Source organism: Plecotus auritus (genome assembly GCF_963455305.1).
Source record: "Plecotus auritus genome assembly, chromosome: 8".
Taxonomy (NCBI): Eukaryota; Metazoa; Chordata; class Mammalia; order Chiroptera; family Vespertilionidae; genus Plecotus; species Plecotus auritus.
This window is the reverse complement of record NC_137782.1, coordinates 106987537-107012951: the sequence shown is the minus strand read 5'-3', so window position 1 is coordinate 107012951 and position 25415 is coordinate 106987537. Positions and strand designations below refer to the sequence as shown.

Sequence of the window (25415 nt, the reverse complement as noted above, 5' to 3'; positions counted from 1 at the left end):
CTCTCTCACCCAGGCCTGGCCCCGCCCAGCACTGTCGTGGGCTCTCTCACCCAGGCCTGGCCCCGCCCAGCACTGTCCTGGGCTCTCACATCCAGGCCTGGCCCCGCCCAGCACTGTCCTGGCCTCTCTCACCCAGGCCTGGCCCCGCCCAGCACTGTCGTGGGCTCTCTCTCTCACCCAGGCCTGGCCCCGCCCAGCACTGTCCTGGCCTCTCTCACCCAGGCCTGGCCCCGCCCAGCACTGTCGTGGGCTCTCTCACCCAGGCCTGGCCCCGCCCAGCACTGTCCTGGCCTCTCACTCATCCAGGCCTGGCCCTGCCCAGCACTGTCCTGGCCTCTCACATCCAGGCCTGGCCCTGCCCAGCACTGTCCTGGCCTCTCACATCCAGGCCTGGCCCCGCCCAGCATTGTCCAGGGCTCTCTCTCTCTCACCCAGGCCTGGCCCCGCCCAGCACTGTCCTGGGCTCTCTCTCTCATCCAGGCCTGGCCTCACCCAGCACTGTCCTGGGCTCTCTCTCTCACCCAAGCCTGGCCCTGTCCAGCATTGTTCAGGGCTCTCTCTCACCCAGGCCTGGCCCCGCCCAGCACTGTCCTGGCCTCTCACATCCAGGCCTGGCCCCGCCCAGCACTGTCCTGGGCTCTCTCTCTCACCCAAGCCTGGCCCTGTCCAGCATTGTTCAGGGCTCTCTCTCACCCAGGCCTGGCCCCGCCCAGCACTGTCCTGGGCTCTCACATCCAGGCCTGGCCCCGCCCAGCACTGTCCAAGGCTCTCTCTCATCCAGGCCTGGCCCTGCCCAGCACTGTCCCAGGCTCTCTCTTACCCAGGCCTGTACTCACCCTGAGCACAGGGTAAGCTGACATAGCCCGACTGTTCTGTGCTGCATGCCACATGGGCTGGTAGGGGGAGGTGCATGAGTCATCCATATTTCAAGTTGAAGAAACTGAGGCAGGGTGTTGAGTGGTTGTCTTATGGCTGAGGCACACCAAGCCAGAGCTCTGCCCAACTGGCAGGTTCCCTGCCTGCTGCTTCACCAACCAGGAACAGAAGCAAAACCCAGGAACCAGCCCAGGGCTGACTATTCCTGCAGAAAACCCTGGGGCAGAAATGTGGCTGTTCTTTTTGCATTTCTATGTTATTGGTATTGGGTGGTTCATTTGCATGTTAGGGATGAAGAGGGGGCGCATAGGCTTATACACCTGACCAGACTGGAGAGGGTGTGGACTCACACTGCCTGTCCCGGTGACTGAGAAAGAGAGCGAATTGATGGACGGAGAGATGCGCCAACTCCGTTAAATGGGCCGTGGCTGTGTTAGGAGTAATTAGATACTAACTAACACCCCATCTGCTCTTAGCAGATCTGTCAAGCTTACTATTGAAATGAAAATGTACAGGAATCTAGCCCATATGGACGAGAGGCCCTTTTACCATCTCAGAAAGCTAAGCGTCAGGAGCACCGTCTAACAGCATGTTAATGCCGTGCTCAGAGACGAGTGCTGGAATTAATGAGGCCTGCTTTTCTTTGCTGGCAGCTGGCGGGACACACCGCTAATTCAGTCTGCACTCCAGAGTGGTCAATTAGCTAAACGAGACCTCGGCAAGAAGGGATTACAAAGCAACACACGGCTCAATAGGCCAGGGGTGATTTGAGAAGTAACATGTTATCACGAGGTGTCGGGAAACCTGGGTCTCTGACTCCACCAGCCAACTGTGGTCCTGGGAAAGTCTCACCCTAGACTTTGTGGTGCCATCGCAGACTAGAGGTAGAGCGGGGTGGTGTCTGAGGACCCTTCAGGTGTCAACAGACAGGCCAGAGCAGTGGGGGTGGGCCAGTCTTTGACAGCAAATGCTGCCCCACAGGTTCTTGGGTCTCTCAGGGCAGCATCCAGCTCAGGAACTGGGCTGCAGGGTCCCCATGGCTGTGTCTGAGCTCCCAGAGTCCCAACCCCTGGAGTCTCAACCCCCCTATCTCAATCCCTGGAGTCTTGCTGTGTTGCAGAGACTAGGAAAGTGCCTCTGTGGCTGCCACCTGCCGGTTCCAGAGCTGCCACCTCCCGCTGCGAGAGGAGCTGGTCTGTACGAGCCCTTTCCAACAGCTGGCTTTCAGACACCCACTCTGCCAGCATTTTCCAGTCTTGGCTACACGAATCCCTTTGCCTTTCCTCATGGCTCCCTCAGTTCCTCACCATTATGGCCCTCTTTCCCCAGAGAGCGTTTTCTGTTCGCTTCACTTGAAATACTAGTTTTTCCCTTTCAGATTTCATTGGTGTTGACTGAGCTGGGGAGGCAGATTCCCAGTGTGAGCGGGGACGGGGGGGCGGGGGGGGGGGCAGAGCATGCGCACATCACTGCCTTCACCTGGCTCTTGCAGCCCCATGAGTTCATGACTGAGCTAGAGCAACATGTGCACGCAGTGGGCTGGGGTGGTCCGTCGCCCCCACCTCTGCAGCCCGCACATTACAGTAAGATCCCAAACTCTTTCTAAACTGCTATTCAGTACATTGCTGACTTGCAGTAACTGTTGACTTCAGCTCAGAAATAAATATAACTGAAATGCTAAACGTCTGCTTTCTCGAGAGTTAGAGTGCATGAAGCATTGCCGCGGTTGAGGTTTGCACAGCTAACAGCATTTGATTATTGTAGGTGTTTCTCTCTTTCCACGTCCAGCACGGAAAGAGAGCAGGTCCAGTTCCTGAGTAGAGGAGCTGGGGATTGAGAAATAAAAGAAAGAAAAAGACAAGACACAAAGATAGAAGAAAAAAGCTGGGACAGGGTGGGATCATCATCCTCTCTGATGGAGGGACAGGGACCCAGAGCCGATATAGCATGTTTATTTTATACCCCCAAATACCAGGAAGTTTCACCAAAAGTCAAGACAAATAAGATTATTTGCATTCTTGAGTAGGCCCAAGCATTCCTGGTGCTTGACTGGATTTACATATCAAAGTCACACTACCTGACAGACACCTGGGCAAAGTTAAGAGTCAGTACTGATAACACATCCACCTTTTTGGTGAATGTGTATCCAAGACACGGCTCTGCCTGTTGCCTTGGACTCAGCTGACAATAATTTAAAGAAATGCCCAAGTGCCTTCCCAGGCGCTGTCTACAGATTATCACTTTGATTTCAGTTAATTTATAAGAAAGTATCCACTTTATAAGAGTAAACAGTCAGAAATTCAATTTCCTGTTTAAAAAAAAAAGACAGGTTACAACATTCTAATATGGCTATACACTGAGTGGCCAGATCATTATGATCTCTGAACACATAATAATCTGGCCACTCAGTGTATATCCTATATAATAAAAGGCTAATATGCAAATTGTCCCCTCAACCAGGAGTTCGACCAGCAGGCAGGCCAGCCAACGGCCCATGTCCCCTCCCCCTGGCCAGGCTGGCTGGACCCCACCCATGCACGAATTCATGCACCAGGCCTCTGATATAAATATACTGAGTGGCCAGATTATTATGTGTTCAGAGATCATAATAATCTGGCCACTGTGTATATTTTTTTTGTGGACTCTTTCAAACATTTATTTAAAAAGCAAAATGGACGTCCATCTCAAAAGGAACCATTAAAAACGAGAAAGCAATACAAAGGTCATCTCTAGCAGCCTCCAGTGGTTAGCCTGTGGCCTGGTCTCCGGCCGGCCGGGCGAGCCCAGCGTCTTGGAGCTGGCGGCCTCCTGCACGCCCTCTCAGGGTGCGGGCCACACCGGGTCCATAAAATTAACAATTTCAGGTTAAATAAGCTTAAATAAGGGTGTTAAATACAGGACACTTCATCAAAACCTCTGAACAAAGACGATTTGGCCTTGTCCACATGACTGCCAGCCTAGTGCGCGGGAGGTTCTGGTACATGAGCAGGTGACCCTTGTCTGACAGTGTCCCCTACACACGTGTGAGCTAAGGTCAGGGAGACTACTGCACGAGCCATTTTCAAGGCACCTGCATCTTCTTAAAAAAACATCAGAACACTGTCAAGATTCAGGCATCGTTTGCTCCTGCAAATAAATTAGCCTAAGTAACTGCGTTCAAGCGAGTATTAAGCATCAAGCACACCTTCCCCACGCCTGGCCATGCCTGTCTTATTGCTATGACAGTGGCTGTTAATACGGCTATATTTAAATACATGTTCTGTGTGTGTTAGTCTGCTTGCCATTTTTATGAATTTTAAAATTGAGGTAAAATGTACGTAACATGAATGTACCATTTTAATCATTTCAGTGCACAGGTGAGTGTGAAGTCAGCTCACAGTGCAGCCGTCACACCCTCCATCTCCAGGCCATTCTCATCCTCCCAGTCAAGCTCTCCCCACGGCAGCAGTGCCCCGCCCTCCTCCTGTGCCTGGCAACTTCCATTCTACTTTCTGTCCCCAAATTTGATGACTCTGGGACCTCAGATGAGTGGAATCACACAGTTTTTGTCCTTCCATGAACTGGCTTATTTCATTGAGCATCGTGTCCTCAAAATTCATCCATGTTGTAGCATGTGTCAGAGTTTCCTTCCTTCAAAAGACTGAATAATCCATTTCATGGTTTTTAAAATAGTGTATTTAGTTACCCAAAGGGTGTACACATATACTATTTGCTTGTGTTTTATGTAAAATTAGCATTGCTATCTATAATAATAAAAGCATAGTACACTAATTAGACTGGACAGCCGAATGACCTTTTGGACGAAGCCGGGGCTGTGAGGGCCAAGCCCCTTGCACAGATTTCGTGCATCGGGGTCTAGTTTTATATATTCTTATTCACATGCAGAATATAGCCCTGCATTAGCCATCTAGCAGTCATCATGTATTGTCCGAATTCCTTCCATTAGGTTAAAACAGCAACAAACAAAGCTCCCACACGGCCCAGCGCAGGCCCTTGAAGTGGTTCAGAACCAGCCCAGGTCTCTGTTGACTAGGAAAGGCACAGGGCCCTGCCCAGGGGACGTGACAGTTGTGCACATGCAAGATCTGTAGGAGCTGACCGAGAGCCAAGGCCAGACTCACTTCTTTTTTAAAAAATTTATTTTTATTGATTTCAGAGAGGAAGGGAGAGGGAGAGAGACATAGAAACATCAATGATGAGAGAGAATCATTGATGGGCTGCCTCCTGCCTGCCCCCTGCTGGGGATTAAGCCTGCAACCTGAGCATGTGCCCTGAATGGGAATTGAACCGTGACCTCCTGGTTCATAAGTTGAAGCTCAGCCGCTGAGCCACACCGGCCCGGCCAGACTAACTCTAACGAAGCAGTGGCCACAGGGCACGACTCAGCAGCCGGGCATGCTTCCCGCAGGCCTGCACGAAGATGTGTAAGTTTCTCTTCTTCCAGCCTGTCCACATGGGCTCTGGGACAGCTTCCAGGCAGGAGGGGCAATGCCAGCCCCAGACCCTGGCCAGGGCCTGCCGAGAGGCTCCAGCTGTCCTGGCTCCAGTGCCGGCCTCCGAGCGGGTCACGGTGGGACATTCAGGGCGCTGGCAGCCTGAGGCAGCCGAGCGCTAGGTAGGCAGGGGCATTCTCTTCGCTTTCCTGGGAGAGCAAGAGAGTGACTGGGCAGCAGTTTCTGGACGGCCCGTGTGTGTGTGTGTGTGTGTGTGTGTGTGTGTGTGTGTGTGCGCGCGCGCGGTGTGCTGAGGGCAGTGTTCCCCACTTCTTCCAAACACGTGAGTCAGAACCAGCCTGCTTCCTCCACCCGGTCCTGTGCGGGCATGGAGGGTCTGGGCACTGGGGTCTAATGTGCCCCCACTGCACGCAGACCTGCGTCCCGGGCAATCCAGCAAAGGCTGTGCCTGCACACTGACCGCACGCGCACCCTGCACCCCACATCATTGCTGCTCCTGGAACCAGCTTCACCCCACCGAATGTGGGAGAGATACCAGCTGTGCCCATTTCCTGTTGGTGCTTGGTTTGTGCCCACGGGTGTGATTTTCAGAGAGCTTGTGTTACACAAATACCAGCAATGAACTGCTCCCTAGCAGCCGACAGGTCAGCCATTCCCACCTCCATGGCGGGAGGATGGAAGGCTCTCTCCACGTGGGAACCGCCTGGGCTGTCCTCAGTGGGAGTGTCACGCCACAGGCCTTCCTCCGAGGTTACTACCATGTTCACACAACTGCCAAAACAGGACGACACTGCTGCAGAAGGAGGAAGCGGGGGCTAAAGACTCACATTACCAAGAACTGTAATGCTAAGGGGACAGTTTTCCTTTTCCGTCCATGCCTCCCCATATTCACATGTTCAATCATCAGCAGGAGAGGCCCGTGTTCATGCTGCAGAAAGACGGGTCATTCCATCCCACCCCAGCAACCACGGCCAACATGTCTGCCCTTCATCTGGTCTTTATATTGTTTTTAATGACATGGGAAAGGACCCCAACCCCACCACCAAAAAGGCAGAATACAAAATGTAGCCAGTGTATTTGGAAAGTCCTTTGTTTTAAAATATAGCATATTAACATAATATTTGAGGTATGATAAGACCAACGGGTCAGGGGACACTTGCATTGAAAAGATAGCGTTTATACTCACAGCTCCCGGAGGTTCTCCTCGCACGCCTCCAGGGGTGCCTGTGAGGGGCGCCAGGGTCCATGGGGCAGAGGAAGGAGAGAAACTGTGGACAGCAGCGTGATTGTGGTTCCAGGGAAGGGGGTGAGGCAGTGAGCAGACTCGGGACTGCTGGTTTGGATGATCCCAGTGCCCTCTGGGCGTAGGCTGTGTCCTGGTTGTCTAGTGGACCAGGCCCTGGTGCGGAGGGTGGAGGACAATGGACGGGCGGCCTGAAGTGTGGAGGGGGCTGCTAGGCGAGGTGTTCACTATCTAAGACCCCTGGATCAGCAGAGCCCCCGGTGTGAAAGCATCAGATACAGAAAGTAAAGGTGCAGTTGGTACATCCTTTTGATGAAGCCACAGGGCAGCCACCGCTGTGTTCTGCTCCCATGACAGAGAACTGAACATGGGGAACCTAATGCTCCAGCAGCAAGGTGAGAAGGGCGGTCTCGGAGTGACAGCACAAGGAGAGACGGGCGTCTGCAAACCTTCCTGGATATAAACCTTCCTTAAAACATACCCGAAGCCAGCCAGATAGGCTCCTCTGTGTTCAAAGAGTTTCTGAATTTGGAGGACTCATGTTTGCCTGTAGTTGCCAGGAATAGCCACAACCCTTTTAGCCTAAATCAGTTTCTGAAGAGGTGTAAAATACATTTAACAGTTGTTTGTTTTGTGCTTTTCTATATAACTAGAGGCCCGGTGCGTGAAATTCGTGCATGGGTAGGGTCAGGGTCGATCAGGGCCTTCTGGCTGGCCGGTGGCCTTCCTTCGTTCCACGCCGCCCTCTGGTGGTCAGCGCATGTCATAGTGAGCAATTGAACTCCTGGTCTCCTGGTTGAGCTCCCGAGAGGACACTTTGCTTATTAGCCTTTTATATATATAGATTAATGAATAGGTATTAGTTGACCGTAGCCTACACAGAACTGCAGAGCTCCTGACTGCTGTCTCCTCATCCCGTTCTGTGTTTCCTCTCCCTGTGCCTCCATGCTCCAATTCATGAGCCAATGGGCACCAAAGAGTGTTGACCCAGCCTTGTGGCAGTGGGAACTGATCCATGACTTACCATAAGAGTTTCTGTGTTCAGTAATCCCCAAGCACAGGATACAGGATAAGTTGCCCTGGACTTTCTGAAAAAGCAATTTGTTGTGGCACCAGAAGCCCGAAGTCCACTGTTAGAAGTTTATTTCAGGAAAACAGTCAGCAGCTAGGCAGAAAGATTCACATTGAGGATGCTCATTGCAGCACTTAAAAAATAGTAAAATAGAGTGCCTATGTAACTTAGCTGGGGGCACCTCCAGGCAATGGAGAGTTCCAGCCATTAGAAATGACTTCAAAACACAAACAAACAAAAGCCCATGAAAAATAGGAAATAACATTGTGGTATAATATGATCTGAATTTCTCAAAGAAAAAGACATTTTTGTATGTAATAGATAAACACTACAAAATCTTTATTTTTCTTTATGCTTTTGAGTAAAAAATACACACCTCTGATAAACACATTACTTATTTTCATTTATTTTCCTTTTTCTTTTCTTTTCTTTTCTTTTTTTTGCTTACTTAAACTGATGATAGACTTTATTCCCCCTTCCCCATTGACCCCTTCTAGCCCACCCCTACCCCTTGTCCCAGGCCTTCACCACCCTATTGTTTGTGTCCATGGGTTATGCATATATGCATGTAAGTTCTTTGGTTGATTTCTTCCCACACACCCACCCCTGTCTTCCCTCTGAGAGCTGGTAGTCTGTTCCATGCTTTTATGTCTCTGGATCTATTTTGGTCATCAGTTTATTTTGTTAATTAAATTCCACATTATGAGTGACATCATGTGATACATGTCTTTCTCTGACTAGCTTATTTCACTTATCATAATACTCTCCAGATCCCTCCATGCCGTCTCAAAGGGTAAGAGACCCTTCTTTTTCACTGTTGCATGGTATTCCGTGGTGTAAATGTACCACAGCTTTTTTATCCACTCATCTACTGATGGGCACCTCGGCTGTTTCCAGATCTTAGCTATTGTAAATTGTGCTACTGTGAACAGAGGGGTGCATACATTCTGAATTCTGATTGTTTTGGTTTTCTTAGGATATATTCCTTCCAGACTTTTCTGAGGGTGAGGATGAGCATCCTCGTCTTTTACACACAGACCTCTTCTTACCCCTCAGCCCTGCCCTACCCCCAGTGATGTCTCAGCCTCCTCCTCAGTCTCTTCCCCACACAGCTTGCCTGCCAGAGGCAACCCTCGGGGTTCCTTGCGTCTGTGCTCAGTAAGGCTGAGGCATCCTTCTTGGCTTCTCTGGTCAAGAGCAATTCAAACACCTGCCCAGACATCTGGATTGGGATTCATGATCCCACACAGGTGCGATGACATCGCCTCTCTGTTATCTCTGAAGCTGCTGTGGCCATTCAGGCCTACTCCCTGTCTCTGTGCCTGCCCAGAGAACTCCAGAGCTCAGAGATCTGCAGGGACATTTGGGGGAAAGGGAGGACCTGGAGGCCAGGTGAAGAGCTGAGTTCTGTGAAGGTCAATAGTCTCCAAGTAGTCTCCAGCTGAAGTTAATCTGCCTCTTGTCCAGATTTGTATACAATTCAGCCATGACACCCTGTAATTCAGTTCACTGAGCTTCAGTGAGGCTACACATACTGTGCTGAGGAATCCTTCAGGGAATTCTCCAGAGCCAGGAAATGCAATGTTGGTTTGTCTTCTCCCATCTCCTCTCATCTCTCCTTTCTTTGGGTCTCCTTCCCCTGGAGAGGATCCCTGGTGACGATGAGTGTGGAGCTTTGAATTCTAGGCTGGAATCTGAGATGTCTCTCCTTTGAGCCATGAGCTCCACCAGCCCCATTCACTTTAGGTCCCCCCTCTCTAGGGTATTCTGGGCTTTTCTTGTTGTTTTCTTTCTAATTCCTTAAGTAGGGTTAAATAGTTTATTATTAATTTTTCTTGTTTTTTTTAAATAGGCCGTTAGTGCTATGAACTTCCCTCTTAGGACTGCTTTTGCTGCTCCCACAGATTTGGGGTTGTTGGGTGTTCATTTTCATTTGTTTCCAAGAAGTTTTTTATTTCTTTCTTGATCTCATTGGTAACCCATTCAGTGTTTAATAACATGCTATTTAGCCTCAATGTGTTTGAATGGTTTGGGGTGTTTTTACTGTAGTTGATTTCTAATTTCATTCCACTGTGATCTGAGAAGATGCTTGATATGATTTCAATCTTCTTGAACTTGTAGAGGCTTGTTTTGTGTCCTAACATGTGGTCTATCTTTGAGAATGACCCATGTGTACTTGAGAATAATGTATATTCCCCAGCTTTGGGGTGAAATGTTTTATAAATGTCAATTAAAGTCATCTGATTCAGTGTGTCATTTAGAGTCACTGTTTCCTGGTTAATTTTTTTGTCTGGAAGATCTATCCAGTGAAGTCAGTGGGGTGTTAAAAATCCCCTATTATGACTGTATTGCTGTTGATCTCTCCCTTAAAGTCCTCCAAAAGTTTTTTAATATATTCAGGTGCTCCTATATTGGGCGCTTATGTGTTTACCAGGGTTATATCTTTTTGTTGGATCAATCCCTTTAGTATTATGTAGTCACCTTTATTGTCTCTTCAGATGGCCTTTATTTTGAAGTCTATTTTGTCAGATATAAGTATTTCCACCCCAGCTCTTTTTTTTTTCTTTCCATTTGCCTGGAAAAATTTTTTCCATCCCTTCACTCTCATTTTTTGTTCTGAGATGGGTCTCTTGTAGACAGCATATATTTGGATCATGTTTTCTTATTCATTAAGCTACTCTATATCTTTATTGCCATTTTAATTCTTTATGCCCATGTTTCTCTCTATATACATATCTTCTTCTCAGTACAGCAGTCCCTTTAGCATTTCTTGCAGTGCTGGTTTGGTGGTGACACACTCTTTTAACCTTTTTTTTTTTTTTTTTTTTTTGGTCTGGGATGCTCTTTATTTCACCATCTATTTTGAATGATAGTCTTGCTGGATATAGTAAAATTGGTTTTAGATCCTTGCTTTTTATTGCCTTGAATACTTCATGCTATTCCCTTCTGGCCTGTAGAGTCTGATGAAAAATCAGCTGACAACGTTATGGGAGTTCCTTTGTAGTCAACAAATTGCTTTTCTCTTGCTACCTTTAAGATTTTCTCTTTAATTTTTGGCATTTTAATTATCATGGGCCTGGTCATGGGCCTGTTTGGGTTCTTCTTGCTTGGGACTCTCTGTACCTCCTGAAGTTGTGTGACTTTTTCCTTCACCAAGTTAAGGAAGTTTTCTGCCATTATTTCTTCAACCATGTTCTCTATCCCTTGCTCCCTTTCTTCCCCTTCTGGCACACCTATTATGTGAATATTGTTATGTTTCATGTTGTCCCACAGCTCCCTTAAGCTGTCCTCCTGTTTTTTAATTGTTTTTTCTTTTTTTAAATTTCTTTTCTTTTTTTATTGTTTAAATATTACATATATTAGTACATATATCTTCTTTATTTCCCCATTGACCTTCCCCCAGCCTCCCCTACCCCCTGTCACATGCCCTCATCCCCCCGCACCCAGTGTCTTGTGTCCATTGGTTGTGCTTATATGCATGCATACAAGTCCTTTGGTTGACCTATTTCCCTCCATCCCCAACACTCCCCAGCCTTCCTGCTATAATTTGACAGTCTGTTCAGTGCTTTACTGCCTCTGTATCTATCTTTTTATTCATCAGGTTATAATGTTCTTTATTTTCCATAAATGAGTGAGATCATGTGGTATTTTTCTTTCATTGCCTGGCTTATTTCACTTAACATAATGCTCTCCAGGTCCATCCATGCTGCTGCAAATGGTAAGAATTCCTTCTTTTTTATAGCAGCGTAGTATTCCATTGTGTAGATGTACCATAGTTTTCTAATCCACTCATCTGCTGATGGGCATTTAGGCTGTTTCCAAATCTTAGCTATGGTGAATTGTGCTGCTATGAACATAGGGGTGCATATATCCTTTCTGATTTGTGTTTCTAGTTTCTTGGGATATAATCCTAGTAGTGGGATTACTGGGTCAAATGGGAGCTCCATTTTTAGTGTTTTGAGGAAACTCCATACTATTCTCCACAGTGGCTGCACCAGTCCACATTCCCTAATTGTTTTTTCTTTTTGGTTCTGTGATTGAGTGATTTTTTTCCTATCCTAATTCACTGATCTGATCCTCAGCTTCTCCTAATCTGCTGTGCATTCCTTCCCACTGTGTTCTTTATTAGTGGTATGCCATTCTTCATAGATACTATATCATTTCTCATGCTCTTGAGCATCTTTGCCACAATTATTCCGAACTCTATGTCTGATAAATTTCTTATCTCCATTTCATTTAGCTTTTCCTCTAGAGAACTCTCTTGTTCTTTCATTTGGGGCTTTTTTTTTTTTTTTTGTCTCCCATTTTGGCTGCCTGTTTGGGTTTGTGACTATTAGATAGATCTGCTATGCCTCCCAATCTCTAGTGCAGGACAGTGTTGGACACTGTCTGTGACTGGCCCTGCATACCCTGTTTGGAGCTATCAACAATTGATAGCTTGTGGCTCCCTCTACTGGAGCTGTGTGCCTTTGAAAAAGACTAAGATGTGCCTCAAAGTATGCTTTTCCTAGCCCCAGGCCCTAAATTAGATCAGGAAAAGACTCAAAGCCTCCAGAGACCCACCTCTGCCTGCAGCCTGATTGTATTCAGTCATGATTAGCCCCAGGCTATCAACCACAGTTTGGGGTGGGAGGTTTTCCAACAGGGTGGGGCAATTCTTCTGCCTACAGGCTGATTGTTATTCTCAGTCTCTTAATAAGCCTTGGAAATTCCACAGGGTGAGGTAAGGAGTTTTACAATAGGGTGGGGCAATTGCCTCCCCCCCTGGTAAAAACCACCTGGATAGCAAAAGTTTGCCTGAGAAAGTTGTCCTCCACAGTGTGAGGGAATGACTCAGGACAAGAAACCAGGGTGTCAGCCTCCCGAGGTGTAACCCTAGAGCCCCCAGTTTGACTTCTGCCCACACAGCTCCAGTCCACTCTGCCCTCCCTCTGCTAGATCCCAAGGTGAGTGGCTGTACACAAAATTTTGTGTGTTGGCCCTTTAAGAGGGTGCCTGCATATCCCCAATGGCAGATAACATCCCTGTTGCTTTTCATAGCCTGATGTTGTATGGGCACCTTTCTCAGTTCTGGTGCTCTCTGCTTGGGGTTCTCAGTGGGAACTCCCTGGAGCTGAGATATCCCCCTGGAACTTCAGTTTCTGTCTGTGGGAGCTCAGCCAGCCCTTTCCTGCCTCCACACTTCCCACCAGTCTCTATGTGGATGTCACTTTCCATCCTTGGTTATGAAGGTTTTCTCCAGCTAGTCTTCAGTTGGTTATTCAGGATGGTTTTTCTGTATTTTAGTTGTAATTCCAGTTTTGTCCTGGTAGTGTGTCAGTGTAGTATCCATTTACTCTGCCTCCATTTTGGAATCTTCAGTTGTTTTCATTTCTACAAGGAGCAAATTACCTGTATAATTAAAAAGTCAATCGATAGGTATATTTTTAAAACTTTTCTTAAGCCTAGGGAATATTTATTCATAAAGAAGGAAAATATGCCCTTGTACAGATGCTACCTTTAGACTTTATAGAGTCAGCTCTTGTCTAGTTAGGAACCTAATAATATCTGCTTATTGCATTGTTTGAGAAAGAAAGAGAAGAGGCCTGTAGATAGAAGAGGGCCTGCAGGTTCCCACAAAGACATAACAGAGTTGTAGACTCTGTGAGGTGAAACCCTGTGGAGTATCATTTCGGTGCTCAGTGTGGGAAGCCTCCATGAGTGCCCATCTGGGCCCAGTGGAGAATCCCACAAGTCGGTGTGTTTCAGCTGCACAGGGCTCCCCTCGAGGGGAGACACTGCTGAGTAGCCTGGGCTGACTACTTCCCAAGAGGCCCAGCACATCCTGGAGAGAGTAGGCAGCCAAGGAGAGAAGGAGCTTCCTGTTTACCATATTTCTCCCTCACCTGTGGGTACTCTGTGAGAGCAAATTAAACTTTTCATTTTCCCATGTGCATATGAAATATTTATTCAGCTTGTTTGTCTTTTATGGTGAGGCTAGTGAACCTCTTTTCCTGGTTTAATAAAACATTTGAATCTTTGTGACACCACACAATACTGCAACGAGGAAACATGGTGGCAACATTTCAAAAGGACACTTAATAAGGAGCAGTAACCTGACTTTTTAAAAAATGTCTCCAAAACAAACTTGGCTATTTTTTTTCCCTTGGCTGGACTGGTTGGCACAGGACCAGCAAATGCCAGTGACCACAGGAGCACACAGTGGAGATGGAATGTGCAGATCTGGTGGGGGACTTCCTGCTTGTTCCCTGGCCTCTGGGGAACTTTAGGAACTTAAACCTGAACACCTCGGAAGGCTGCACTTGCACCTCAGGCCCCCAGATTCCTGATTGCAGAAGGTAACGTTCTGGTCACATCTAAGTGCTTATACAGATGAGTTCTTTATGTTCCTATCAGACTAATCAGGCCAAATCTGTGTCCCCAGAGGCCGCCCTGTTTCCCTTTCTGAGCCAGGCAACCTCTGGTCCTCTCCTGTCTCTAGAATACCATGTCCCCTGCTCCTCCAGGACGAAGGGCCAGAGAGCAGAGGGTGAACTGGAACTGCCTGCTAAGGTAACCTCTAGGCCATCCTCTCAGCACTCTCACACACACACACACACACACACACACACACACACACACACACACACCATGCTTGTGCTCAGCACCCTTCTATTCTTAGAGATCCAGCTAGGATGGGAAGCCCTGACTTTCCTTGAATAATTTAATGGCCAGGGCATGGCCTGTGCCCCTCCCACACTCTGTGGGGTCTTCCTTGTCACTGGCGACCAGTCTCCACCTTTCAATAGGCAAAGCTTTGAACTTATACTCTTTCCTTTAACAAACACATTCTCAGGCAAAGGTGGTCTCAATCACTGTTAGGACTTACAAAGCAATATAATTACTTATGGCCATTTGTAAGCTTCCCCGCCACAGGAGGACAAACACCAGGAAGGCTTGTCGGACCGGAAATGCCAGACACCAGGAATCAAACCATATAAGGAGCTAAAACTGCCAAATGCACCCACATGGCATTCCTGTTGACCCAACCCATGGCCCAAGCCCACCCACCAAGCCCCCCAAACCCACTGATGACAAAAGCTTCCTGCCATTGACTGCTTATAAGGACAAGATTTGAGCTCCTAACGGCTGCCATCATCGATCCAATTCTCTTTGGTTCGGTGCCGTGTAGCCCTTCCCTGTGGATATTTCCATCCCCCAACCCCTTTTCTTTAAATAAATTCAATTTTCCTTTATTCACTGTCTAAAATTGCTATTTTGCCTGCCTGTGCACCAACGACTTGAACCTTTCATTCACTGTTGATTTTGTTTTAAATAGTATTTCTTTTCCCTTATTTGGCAAATTCATCTGTTTGTGGCTGCAAATTTTCAGGTTAGCCCTCCTGTCTCACATCTTCTGTGTCTAAAAGATTACCTGTGGTTCCTCTCTTTCTTGGCACAGGTGTAAGTGCTTGCAGTCTCTGTGTCTGGGAACGGGTCCCTGTATGTCGGGGCGAGAGTGGAGAGGCAGCCTTCCGGGGTCACTGTGACAGAGATGTGCTTATGTTACAATAAGGAAAGGGTCAGTGATGAGATTTCTACTTCGGACGTGAGAATTTGTATATGTGCTAGGATCCCTTGTTTTTCAAAATCGTGCCATGTCTTGACACGATTTGGGAACGCACCAAATCTTTCTCCTCTCCTTCCAGGCTAAGAAAGCCAGAGCTGGGCACAGAGGCTAGTAGGCTCACCTCCCAGCCTCTTTTGCAGCTGTGTGGTCATGTGACTCAGTCTTGACAGGGAAGCCCAGGGGACTGTGAGTGTCTTACCTCTCTGCTTTTCCACACCCTTTCCTCTCCTCAAGGGCCAGTGGAAACCTGGATGGGAGGAGGGAGTCCCGAACCGCCTCCTGGCAGAGAACCCACCCACTACCCTGGACTTCAATGAGAGAAACAGGGTTATTTTTTCACAGGCACTTTCGAGGTGGGCGTCTGTTATAGCAGCCCCACCCTTACCCATGTCACACTCCTGCCTCCCTCCTGCTTCCCTGCATGCTCACAACCCTGCTCAGCTCTGCAGCGCGGAGACTCTCAGAGCAGTGTGCTCTCAGGATATGCATGGAAAGGGCTCCACCTGTCTGTCCTTCTCCTGGCAGCCCTGTGAGGCAACTCACAGCCCAGGGACAGTTCGGATGCGGTCAAGTGCTGCAGTCCAGCCATCGGGAATTTCGCTCTTTAAAGTCAAACTTATGCTCCTGGCTCCTGTGGATGTTGTGTTCTTATCAACTGAACCACGAAATCTTAGGGCCGCCTGAGAAAAGGGACTAACAGCCAGTTTCTGAAACAAATCGCTATACTTGCCCTGGAGTACAAATGTTGGCCTTAGAGCAAGTGGACAGTACAACTGTAGTCATTGCCACCGTGTGTGCAGCCTCTGCTATGGCCCCGCAGGGACCGGACCCTTCATGTGCATCAGTTCATTTCTTCCTCACGGAGCCCTTGGGTGGGAGTATTTACACTATGTAGGAGATGAGAAAGCTGGGACACCAAATCACTTGCCCTGAATCACGCAGAGAGCAAGGTGGCCCTGGGTTTGGGGAGGGCATGCCCTTTGGCTCCACCCCCCATGCATTTCCTAGGAGCAAAGCCTGGGTGCTGGCACTCTGAGACTTTGGGGGCCCTGGGAGGCAGGGCTGCCGACTGCGTGAGCAAGGGGGCAGAGCAACATTGTAAAGACTTAACCAGCAGGCTTTTAGCCCCCAAAAAGTGTGCTGGAAGTCACGCAAGGGGAAAGCACATCCAGGTCTCAGAACAGCCAAGTAGGAATTGATCTAGATCTTCATCACTTATCTGGGTTGGCAGAATGCCCTAGGTAACCTTTGCTTTTATTTCACCCCTACAGTAGGGACCAAGATTCAAGATGAAAAGGTAGTGGATTTCCCGGGGGACTTGGAATTGGGATGATGCCTCTGAGAGTTGTGTCTCAGTTTTCTCCCAAGGAACCAGGGGGCTGCCTCCTGGAGAGTCACTACCATCGTCACCTCCTAAGGCCCCACCAAGCAATTCAGGTGCCAGGATTTGGGTGACTCCAGGGCTAAAGAAGAGACAAAAACAGAAACCAAAGGAGCCGTGATTGTCCTCCTCGCAGAAGGAGACAAGCTTGGACAGCTGCTTTGGGCACAGCCTGGGCCTTACACAATGGCTTAGGGGAGTAGAGTTTGGTAGAGGTTTGGCGAGGAAGAGAGACTTCTGAAGGTGATGTGCTGGGAGTCGGAGGTGAAGACCACAGGTTACTTAGCAGGGCCGTGATTTAAAGCGATCTGGGCGCCCCACCACTGACCCCACTGCTCACACAGTCTCCTGGTTTTCATCTGCCCTCAATGTCCTTCTTCAGTCACTCCAGCGTGAGGCGTAACTGCCAGGTTCTGTGTTTCCTGAAGTTGCTGTGTCTTAGGGGTCACTAGACTCCAGATGGTTGGCTTACTCTTCATGGCCTTGGTGCTAATTATGGCTAGAGCATAGTCTTATACACAGAAAAAGCAATAATATTTTATTTAAAAATATGTACAAAATTATTAGTTTGAAACACATTACTTTTCAACATACATCATATAACACTGATGGGTGTAAATTTTGGTACCTGCGTTCATACAGTTTTGTGATTTCTCTTTTACTCAAGGCTCTGGGGGAACATTTTCTTAAACGCCCACCAGGGGGAGGTGACCACTGGCCTGGCCCCTTGGGGGCTGGCTGTGTTCTGGGCCCACTAAGGCTGAACTGGATGGGAGCCAAAGGCAAACCCTGACCCTGCTGGGGGCACTTGGGACACGAACTGACAGGCCATCTCAATCACACACCAACTGCCCATCTTCTTTCTCTCTGTACCTGGGTAAAGTTAGTGAGAAAAAGTATAAATTATTTCCACAACAAATCCTGATCTGGGCTTAGATAACATAAATTATGTTCTCTGTGATCCCCGCTCTTCCCTGCCTCTGTCACCAGCACCACAGGAAGCGAGTGCGAGATGGGAAGCTGGCCTCTTACTACAACCTGGGAAAGGAACCGAGAAGAGCAATGAGAAGGGAGCATCTGAGTTAGGCCGGATTTGAGTTACAATAATATTTTTAGAAATATATTTTTATTGATTTCAGAGAAGAAGGGAGAGGGAGAGAGAGAGAAACATCAATGATGAGAGAATCATTGATCAGCTGCCTCCTGCACATCCCCCACTGGGGATAAAGCCCACAGCCCAGGCATGTGCCTGACAGGGAATCAAACCATGACTTCCTGGTTCATAGGTCGATGCTCAACCACTGAGCTATGCAGGCCAGGCGTGAGTTACAATGATCTTGAGATAAATTGGACAACTGCCTTTGGGCACAGCCCAGGCCTTATTCATCCCTTTTTCTCCCACAGTGCCTTGTGTCTGGCAGGCACTTAATAAAGGCTCATGGTGTGGGAAATAAAAGAATACAGAGGAGCTGTGACTACGAGCAGACAAGATACCCTTTTAGAATCCGAGTGTTTGAGAGATGAAAGGGACATGGGAGATCATGTAGACTTGCTTCTTCGCTTGGTAAATGGGGAAACAGGCCCATAGAAGTCAGGTGAAGTGAACAAGGTCACACACTAGTTCCTGTTAAGAGTTAGACTTGGGTTCAGATTTTCTGAATTTCTCCTTAAATTTCCCACTCTCTTCATATCTGAAACTGTAAAAAGAACTGTATGGACTTAGTGGTGTGCCTCAAACTCGGGAAAACAGACCCCATGTCAGAAGCTCTGGAGTAATGGGTGACCTTGGCCAGGTGGCCAAGGGCACAGCATAAGCAGCCAAGCTCCCTGTCAGCAGCCTCACTCCCAGGGCCCCAGTCCTGCCTGGGCTCAGAGGACCAAGGCCCCGGGCAGGTGGCCCAGAGGACAGCGGAGGAATGAGGTAGGAGGAGCACAGAGATCAACGGGGACCTGCGGGCAGGTCGGTGTCTGTCCGGGCCCTGTCAGCAGGTCCAGCGCAGAAGTCCATGCGGCAGCTCAGGAGGCTACAGCCCCAGCGTGTCCAGAGGAAATGTGTAAACTAAGCCCACGGACCACTTCTGAGATGGAAAGCAAGTCGCTTCAAATACTTGCCGAGAAGGTGAATTACAAGAGAAGGACTGTGCCTCTTCTGGCCCCTGGGGAGGACAGCGTGAAAACAAAGGGAGGCATGGGGAGCATCGAGAGAAAGAGAGGGGCAGAGGAATGGTCCTGGCAGACAGGGAGGATGGAGGGCCCCGAGCCCAGAGACAGTGTGTGCTGGGCCGGCAGGAGAGGTGGGGTACACACCCAGCCCTCCGTGGGCTTCTCCTCTCAGATGAGCTGCCCCAGGGCCTCCCACGTGCTCTCCCGGGAGCTGAGAGGCACTGACTGGCTCCCTCTGCTCCCAGCGTGATCTTGGTTTATAGAAAGGACGATGTGGCCTGGCTGGAAATGCTTATGTGGTCAATGTAAGAAACCACAGGCTTTCTCTTAAGCAAAGCCTTCTTCCTGCGCACACTCAGCCCACCCACTTTCCCTTTCTGCCCACTCCCTGCTCCCCTCCAGTTCCCAGCGCCTTCCTCCCCAAGTCTCCATCGGACCCCCCCCCTGCTCTCCTGCAGCAAAACACAGAAATCATTCACCCTGCAAAGAAGCTGGCTCCTCTGCTCACAAATGAGTACCTTTGTGCTTCATTGGCCGCCACAGGATGCCCACTGGGGCTCAGGGGCCAGGAGGCAGAGCAGGACAGCTAGGTCCTGGCCCCAGGCCCTGTGCCCCCTCCACCCGCCCACCTCTCGCTAGACAGCCGACTGGTTTTCGTTGCACGTGTAGATGGTGCTGGGCTGGATGCGCCTTCGGATCCGCTCAGGCACTCTGGGGAGGATTTGGAAGGTCTGGGGCAGCAGCTCTATGCAGGCCTCGCGGAACTTTTTGATCCTCCAGCAGTAGACGATGGGGTTGAAGACAGACTTGATGTAGCCGAGCCACAGGACGCAGGAGCTGGTGGTGTAGAAGGAGGGGCTGCAGTAGAACCGCCTGCTGAACACGGACAGGAGGCTGTAGACGGCGTGCGGCAGCCAGCACAAGGAGAAGCCCACGAAAAGGATGAGGATGGTGGTGAAGGCCTTGGTTTTGAAACTCAAGTCCAAGCTGATCTGTTGTTGCCGCTGGCGCCGCCGCAGGCCGGCCCTGGCGAGCTGCCGCAGGTCCAGGGTGTCCGACTGGTTGCGCACGCGGACCGCGTTCTTGCGCACGGCGTGCAGGATGCCCAGGTAGGAGCCCAGCATGACGCCGAAGGGCGCGAAGAAAGCGGCCACCACCAGAGTCACCACGTAGGCGCGGCCGGCCGGGAGCTCGGTGTAGCCCAGCACGCACTGGGGGGCCCGCGCGGGCACCTCCACCAGCGTCCAGCCGGCCAGCGAGGGCGCCGACACGCAGAAGGACAGCGCCCAGGACGCGGCGATGATCGCCTTGGCCCGCCTCGGGGTCAGCCTGTCCTGGCGCTGGGCGATGATGAGGAAGCGGTCCACGCTGATGATGAGCAGGGCGGCCACGCCCTCCAGGACAAAGAACCAGTAGAGCGCGGCCGAGAGCCGGCAGAAGGAGTCGCCAAAGCGCCAGCGGACGGTGACCAGCGTGGCGGCCGCGAAGGGCATGCAGCACAGCGAGAGCATGATGTCTGAGAAAGCCAGCGTGGCCAGCAGCAGGTTGATGGCGGAGCGCATGGCCGGCCGCTGGTACACGATGACGCAGACTACGGAGTTGCCGAGAAAGCCCACGGCGATCATCAGCACCATGATGCCTGCCAGGCACCCCCGGAGGGGCGCCGCCGCTTCCCACGCGTGGCTCCCGTTGGGCAGCAGGTATTCAAAAGTCTCCGCGGACGTGCGGTTGCAGGACATCCTGGAGAAAAGCTGCTAGTCTAGACAGAAACGCCTGAGGGGCGCCCCTCAGCGCTTTGGGGGCCGCCGGTTCGCTCGGCTGCCTGCATCCCCCCAGGCGGTCTTGGCTCTCCAGGGCGGTGGAAGGGTCCAGAGAAGCGCCTTCCTCGGGGAGCATTCGCCAGGATCTGTGACTCATTAGGGACATCCACCCGGCTCAGATCAGGGCCTGTGTCACAGCTTCCTGGTGGACGCTCTCCCACCTGGGGCAAGAGGCAGAGAGAGACGGGAGTTAGTCCTTCCAAGCCTGCTGACTAGGGCATTTAATCCCGCGGGTATTCTAAGACTGGAGTGGAGAGAAAAGGGGATCACTCAGGTACCATTCGGGACAAGGTTTGCTGTTCACAAACACTGTAACTCTTGTTAAGTAACCCAGAGACACCTAATCAGACCTACTTTGCAAGGGATTATTAGTAAGTGAATACTTTCTGATCACCATCTACATAATAAGCATGGATTTAATAACTTGAATTACAAGCAACCTGGCAGAATGAAGTTTGGAGAAGCCGGCTTCCATGGGAGGTCAGGGAGCGTGTCTGCCCTCCTCTGCTGCCTCCCAGCGCCCCAAGCAGGCCTGCACATAAGAGCTGCCAGCAGATATTCGTTGAGTAGATGAGTCCAGGGCAGCTGCCACTATGACATTAATTTAGCTTTATTCTGAGATCCACATAGGTAGAGTCACGTGCAGTTGTAAGGCATAATTGGGCAGATCCTGTAGACCTGTATCCAGTTTACCTCAGAGACATCTTGGGTAGCCAGTGTTGCTGGAAAGAAGGAAACTCTCCCCAAAGATAAGCTCTTTTAAAAGATGCTGCTGCCCTGACTGGTGTGCTCAGCAGTTAGAGTGTCAGCTGGCCAACTGGAGGGTCTCGGGTTCCATTCAAGGTCAAGGGCACTGACCTGGGTTGCAGGTTTGATCCCCGGCCCAGGTGTGTGTGGGAGGCAACCAATCGATGTGTCTCTCTCACACTGATATTTCTCTCTCTCTCTATCTCCCTCCCCCTCGCTTCCAATCTCTCCAAAAAAAGAAAGAAAGAAAAAAGATGATGCTAACTTTACTTTTGTTTCTCACAGATGTGGGAAGAATGGTGCTCAGTGTTCAGTAGCCTGAGGCCAGAGTCTTGCCTGGGTTGGGTGACATCCAGCCCCCAAGGCGAATCCATCACTGGGCTCCCTATAGTAGGCTGCCTGACCTCTGCCACCAGGTGTACCCTCCTCATGTAGATCACCTGGGTGTCCTGTGAAGTAACTTCACCATGCTTGGGTCATAGAGTACTCAATAAACCTTAACACTTGAGCCCTGAGGCAAGTCATCACAATGTTACAATGACATCGCTTAATTTATATGTGATACGTGCGCCACTCCTACATCTGTTTTAGACCTGCCAACGGGTGAAGTGGCTCCACCCAGAGGGAGGCTGTCGTACTTTTCCCGTCCCTTTCCCCGCCACCACTTCCCATACAGCTGCTGGGACCAGGCCTGGTCCCAAGGGCAGCTGGTCCACGGCCTGGCCAATGAGGACTCTGAGGGCTCGCATTCATTCAGTAGAAATCTGAACTAGGGAATAAAGTAACTAAAGCAACTACACAGAGGGATGTGACAAAGGGCTTCATGGGAAAAAAGCCCCAAGTTCACATACTGTCACATTCATCCAGGCCATGAGGGTGTGCTGATGTTCTTCCTTTGCCCCTCCAAATCCTGCCACTCTCCGCCTTGACCCTGCCCAGGAGACTGGGCACCTTGCTTAGGAGAGAGATGAGGTCTTTTTTTGCCCTGGCTCCCTCCCATCTGGTTGTGACTGGCAGTGGTTCATTCTTAGAAGGTCTCAGCCCCTTTAGGTCAACTCCCCAGGAAAGCCCAGCCCTCTCCCCAGTTCCCTGACTCTCCCTGCCTCAGCCTGTGGCCTCCGGGTGACGCCCAGCATGCTTCCCCAATGTTCATTGGGTTCCCTTAGCCTGGCCTCACTTTTGACAAGAGTCTCTTACTAATTGGGTCTGGACTCTTTCTGATCTGCACCCTGACTGATAAAGGGGTCCTGGCAAACTGAAGCTATGAGGAAGCAGAAACTGAAAGTAAGTAGGTATCAGAAGGAAGAAGAAAAGGGGTACGTGTGTGTGTGTACATGTGCATGCACGTGCACCTGCCTGCGTGGAAACAGAAACACAGGAAATCTACCTCAATTCCTGACAGGTTTCCAATTAAAGTTGCATTTCCATATGCATATTTATAATATTTATTCCTTTCTTTGTTTTTAATTAAAAGATTAGCTTTTGTTTTTTGTCTAGTCTCTTACACCAATCTTTGCCATCACCTCTCAGAGGCAGGCTCTTTTTGCCATTTTGTGGTTTGGGTTTTGCTGATGGTTACCCCATAACCAGATGATTACTTATGTCTAATTTCCTGATTTAGTCACTAGAGACACTATCTGCTGGCCTCACTATATGAAAGATGAGGTTTAGCTCACTCTACTTGACCTCACTCTCTTCCTAATGTTTTCTTTTTTATTTTATTTATTTTTTAAAATTTTATTTTATTGTTTAAAGTATTACATATAGTAGTACATATATCTCCTTTTTTTCCCCCACAGACCTTCCCCCAGCCTCCCCTACCCCCTGTCACATGCCCTCATCCCCCCCCCCCCCCCCCCGCAGTGTCCTATGTCCATTGGTTGTGCTTATATGCATGCATACAAGTCCTTTGGTTGATCTCTTTCCCCCCTCCCGAACACTCCCGCCTTCCCGCTGTAATTTGACAGTCTGTTCGGTGCTTTACTGCCTCTGTATCTATCTTTTTGTTCATCAGGTTATAAAGTTTTTTATTTTCCATAAATGAGTGAGATCATGTGGTATTTTTCTTTCATTGCCTGGCTTATTTCACTTAACATAATGCTCTCCAGGACCATCCATGTTGCTGCAAATGGTAAGAATTCCTTCTTTTTTATAGCAGCGTAGCATTCCATTGTGTAGATGTACCATAGTTTTCTAATCCACTCATCTGCTGATGGGCATTTAGGCTGTTTCCAAATCTTAGCTATGGTGAATTGTGCTGCTATGAACATAGGGGTGCATATATCCTTTCTGATTGGTGTTTCTAGTTTCTTGGGATATATTCCTAGAAGTGGTATTACTGGGTCAAATGGGAGTTCCATTTTTAGTGTTTTGAGGAAACTCCATACTGTTCTCCACAGTGGCTGCACCAGTCTGAATTCCCACCAGCAGTTCATGAGGGTTCCTTTTTCTCCTCATCCTCGCCAGCACTTGTCCTTTGTTGATTTGTTGATGATTGCCATTCTGACAGGTGTGAGATGGTACCGCATTGTCGTGTTGATTTGCATCTCTCGGATAATTAGTGACTTTGAGCATGTTTTCATATGACTCTTAGCCTTCCTTCTGTCTTCTTTCGAAAAGATTCTATTTAGGTCCATTGCACATTTTTTTATTGGATCATTTATCTTCCTTTTTTTAAGTTGTATAAGTTCCCTGTAGATGATGGAGATTAAACCTTTATCAGTGATAACATTTGCAAATACGTTCTCCCATACAGTGGGCTTTCTTGTTGTTTTGTTGATGGTTTCTTTTGCTGTGCAAAAGCTTTTTATTTTGATGTAGTCCCATTTGTTTATTTTCTCTTTAGTTTCCATTGTCCTAGGAGCTGTATTGGTGAGGAAATTGCTTCGGCATATGTCTGAGATTTCTCTGCCTGTGAATTCCTCTAGTATTTTTATGGTTTCCCATCTTATGTTTAAGTCCTTTATCAATTTTGAGTTTATGTTTGTGTATGGTGTAAGTTGGTGGCCTAGTTTCCTTTTTTTTGCATGTATCTGTCCAATTTTCCCAACACCATTTATTGAAGAGACTGTTTTGATTCCATTGTATGTTCATGCATCCTTTGTCAAATATTAATTGAGCATAGTGGTTTGGGTTGATAACTGGGTTCTCTATTCTATTCCATTGATGTATATGTCTGTTCTTTTGCCAGTACCAGGTTGTTTTGAGAACAGTGGCTTTGTAATACATCCTTTCTCAGGATGGCTATTAGGGGTCTTTTTTTATTCCAGATGAAGTTTTGGAGAGTTGTTTCTAGGTCTGTGAAATATGCCGTTGGTATTTTAATGGGGAATGCATTGAATCTATAGATTGCTTTGGGTAATATGGACATTTTAATGATGTTGATTCTACCAATCCATAAACATGGTATGTTCTTCCATCTGTTTATGTCTTCCTCTATCTCTTTTTTCAGTGTCCTGTAGTTTTCCATGTATAGATCTTTTACCTCCTTAGTTAAGTTTATTTCTAGGTATCTTAATTTTTTTGGTGCGATGGTAAATGGGATTGCTTTTTTAGTCTCTCTTTCTGTAAGTTCACTATTGGTGTATAGAAATGCCATAGATTTCTTGGCGTTAATTTTGTATCCTGATACATTGCCAAATTCATTTATTAAGTCTAATAGTTTCTTGATGGAGTCTTTCGGGTTTTTTATGTACAATATCATGTCATCTGCAAATAAGGACAGCTTTACTTCTTCTTTTCCAATTTGGATGCCTTTTATTTCTTCTTCTTGTCTAATTGCAATGGCTAAAACTTCCAGTACTATGTCGAACAGGAGTGGTGAGAGTGGGCATCCCTGTCTTGTTCCTGTTCTTAGGGGAAGTGGTTTTAGTTTTTGCCCATTGAGTATGATGTTGGCTGTGGGTTTATCATATATGGCTTTTATGATGTTGAGGTATGATCCTTCTATTCCCACCTTGCTGAGAGTTTTTATCAAGAAAGGGTGTTGGATTTTGTCGAATGCTTTTTCTGCATCAATTGTTATGACTATGTGGTTTTTATCTCTCAATT

The 25415-nt window shown here is 48.6% G+C and overlaps 1 protein-coding gene across 3 annotated transcripts in view; it reads right to left on the bottom strand.

Annotated features, from left to right (window-relative positions):
• Positions 1-17046: 17046 nt before the first annotated feature.
• GPR45 (G protein-coupled receptor 45) overlaps positions 17047-25415 on the bottom strand; it is a 119779-nt gene continuing 111410 nt past the window's right edge. For all 3 annotated transcript variants that reach the window (XM_080685701.1, XM_080685700.1, XM_080685699.1), the window contains one exon: positions 17047-20779. In XM_080685701.1, the coding sequence (XP_080541827.1) occupies positions 19434-20537 (1104 nt within the window). In that variant the 5' untranslated portion in view covers positions 20538-20779 and the 3' untranslated portion in view covers positions 17047-19433. The remainder of the gene's footprint in view (positions 20780-25415) is intronic.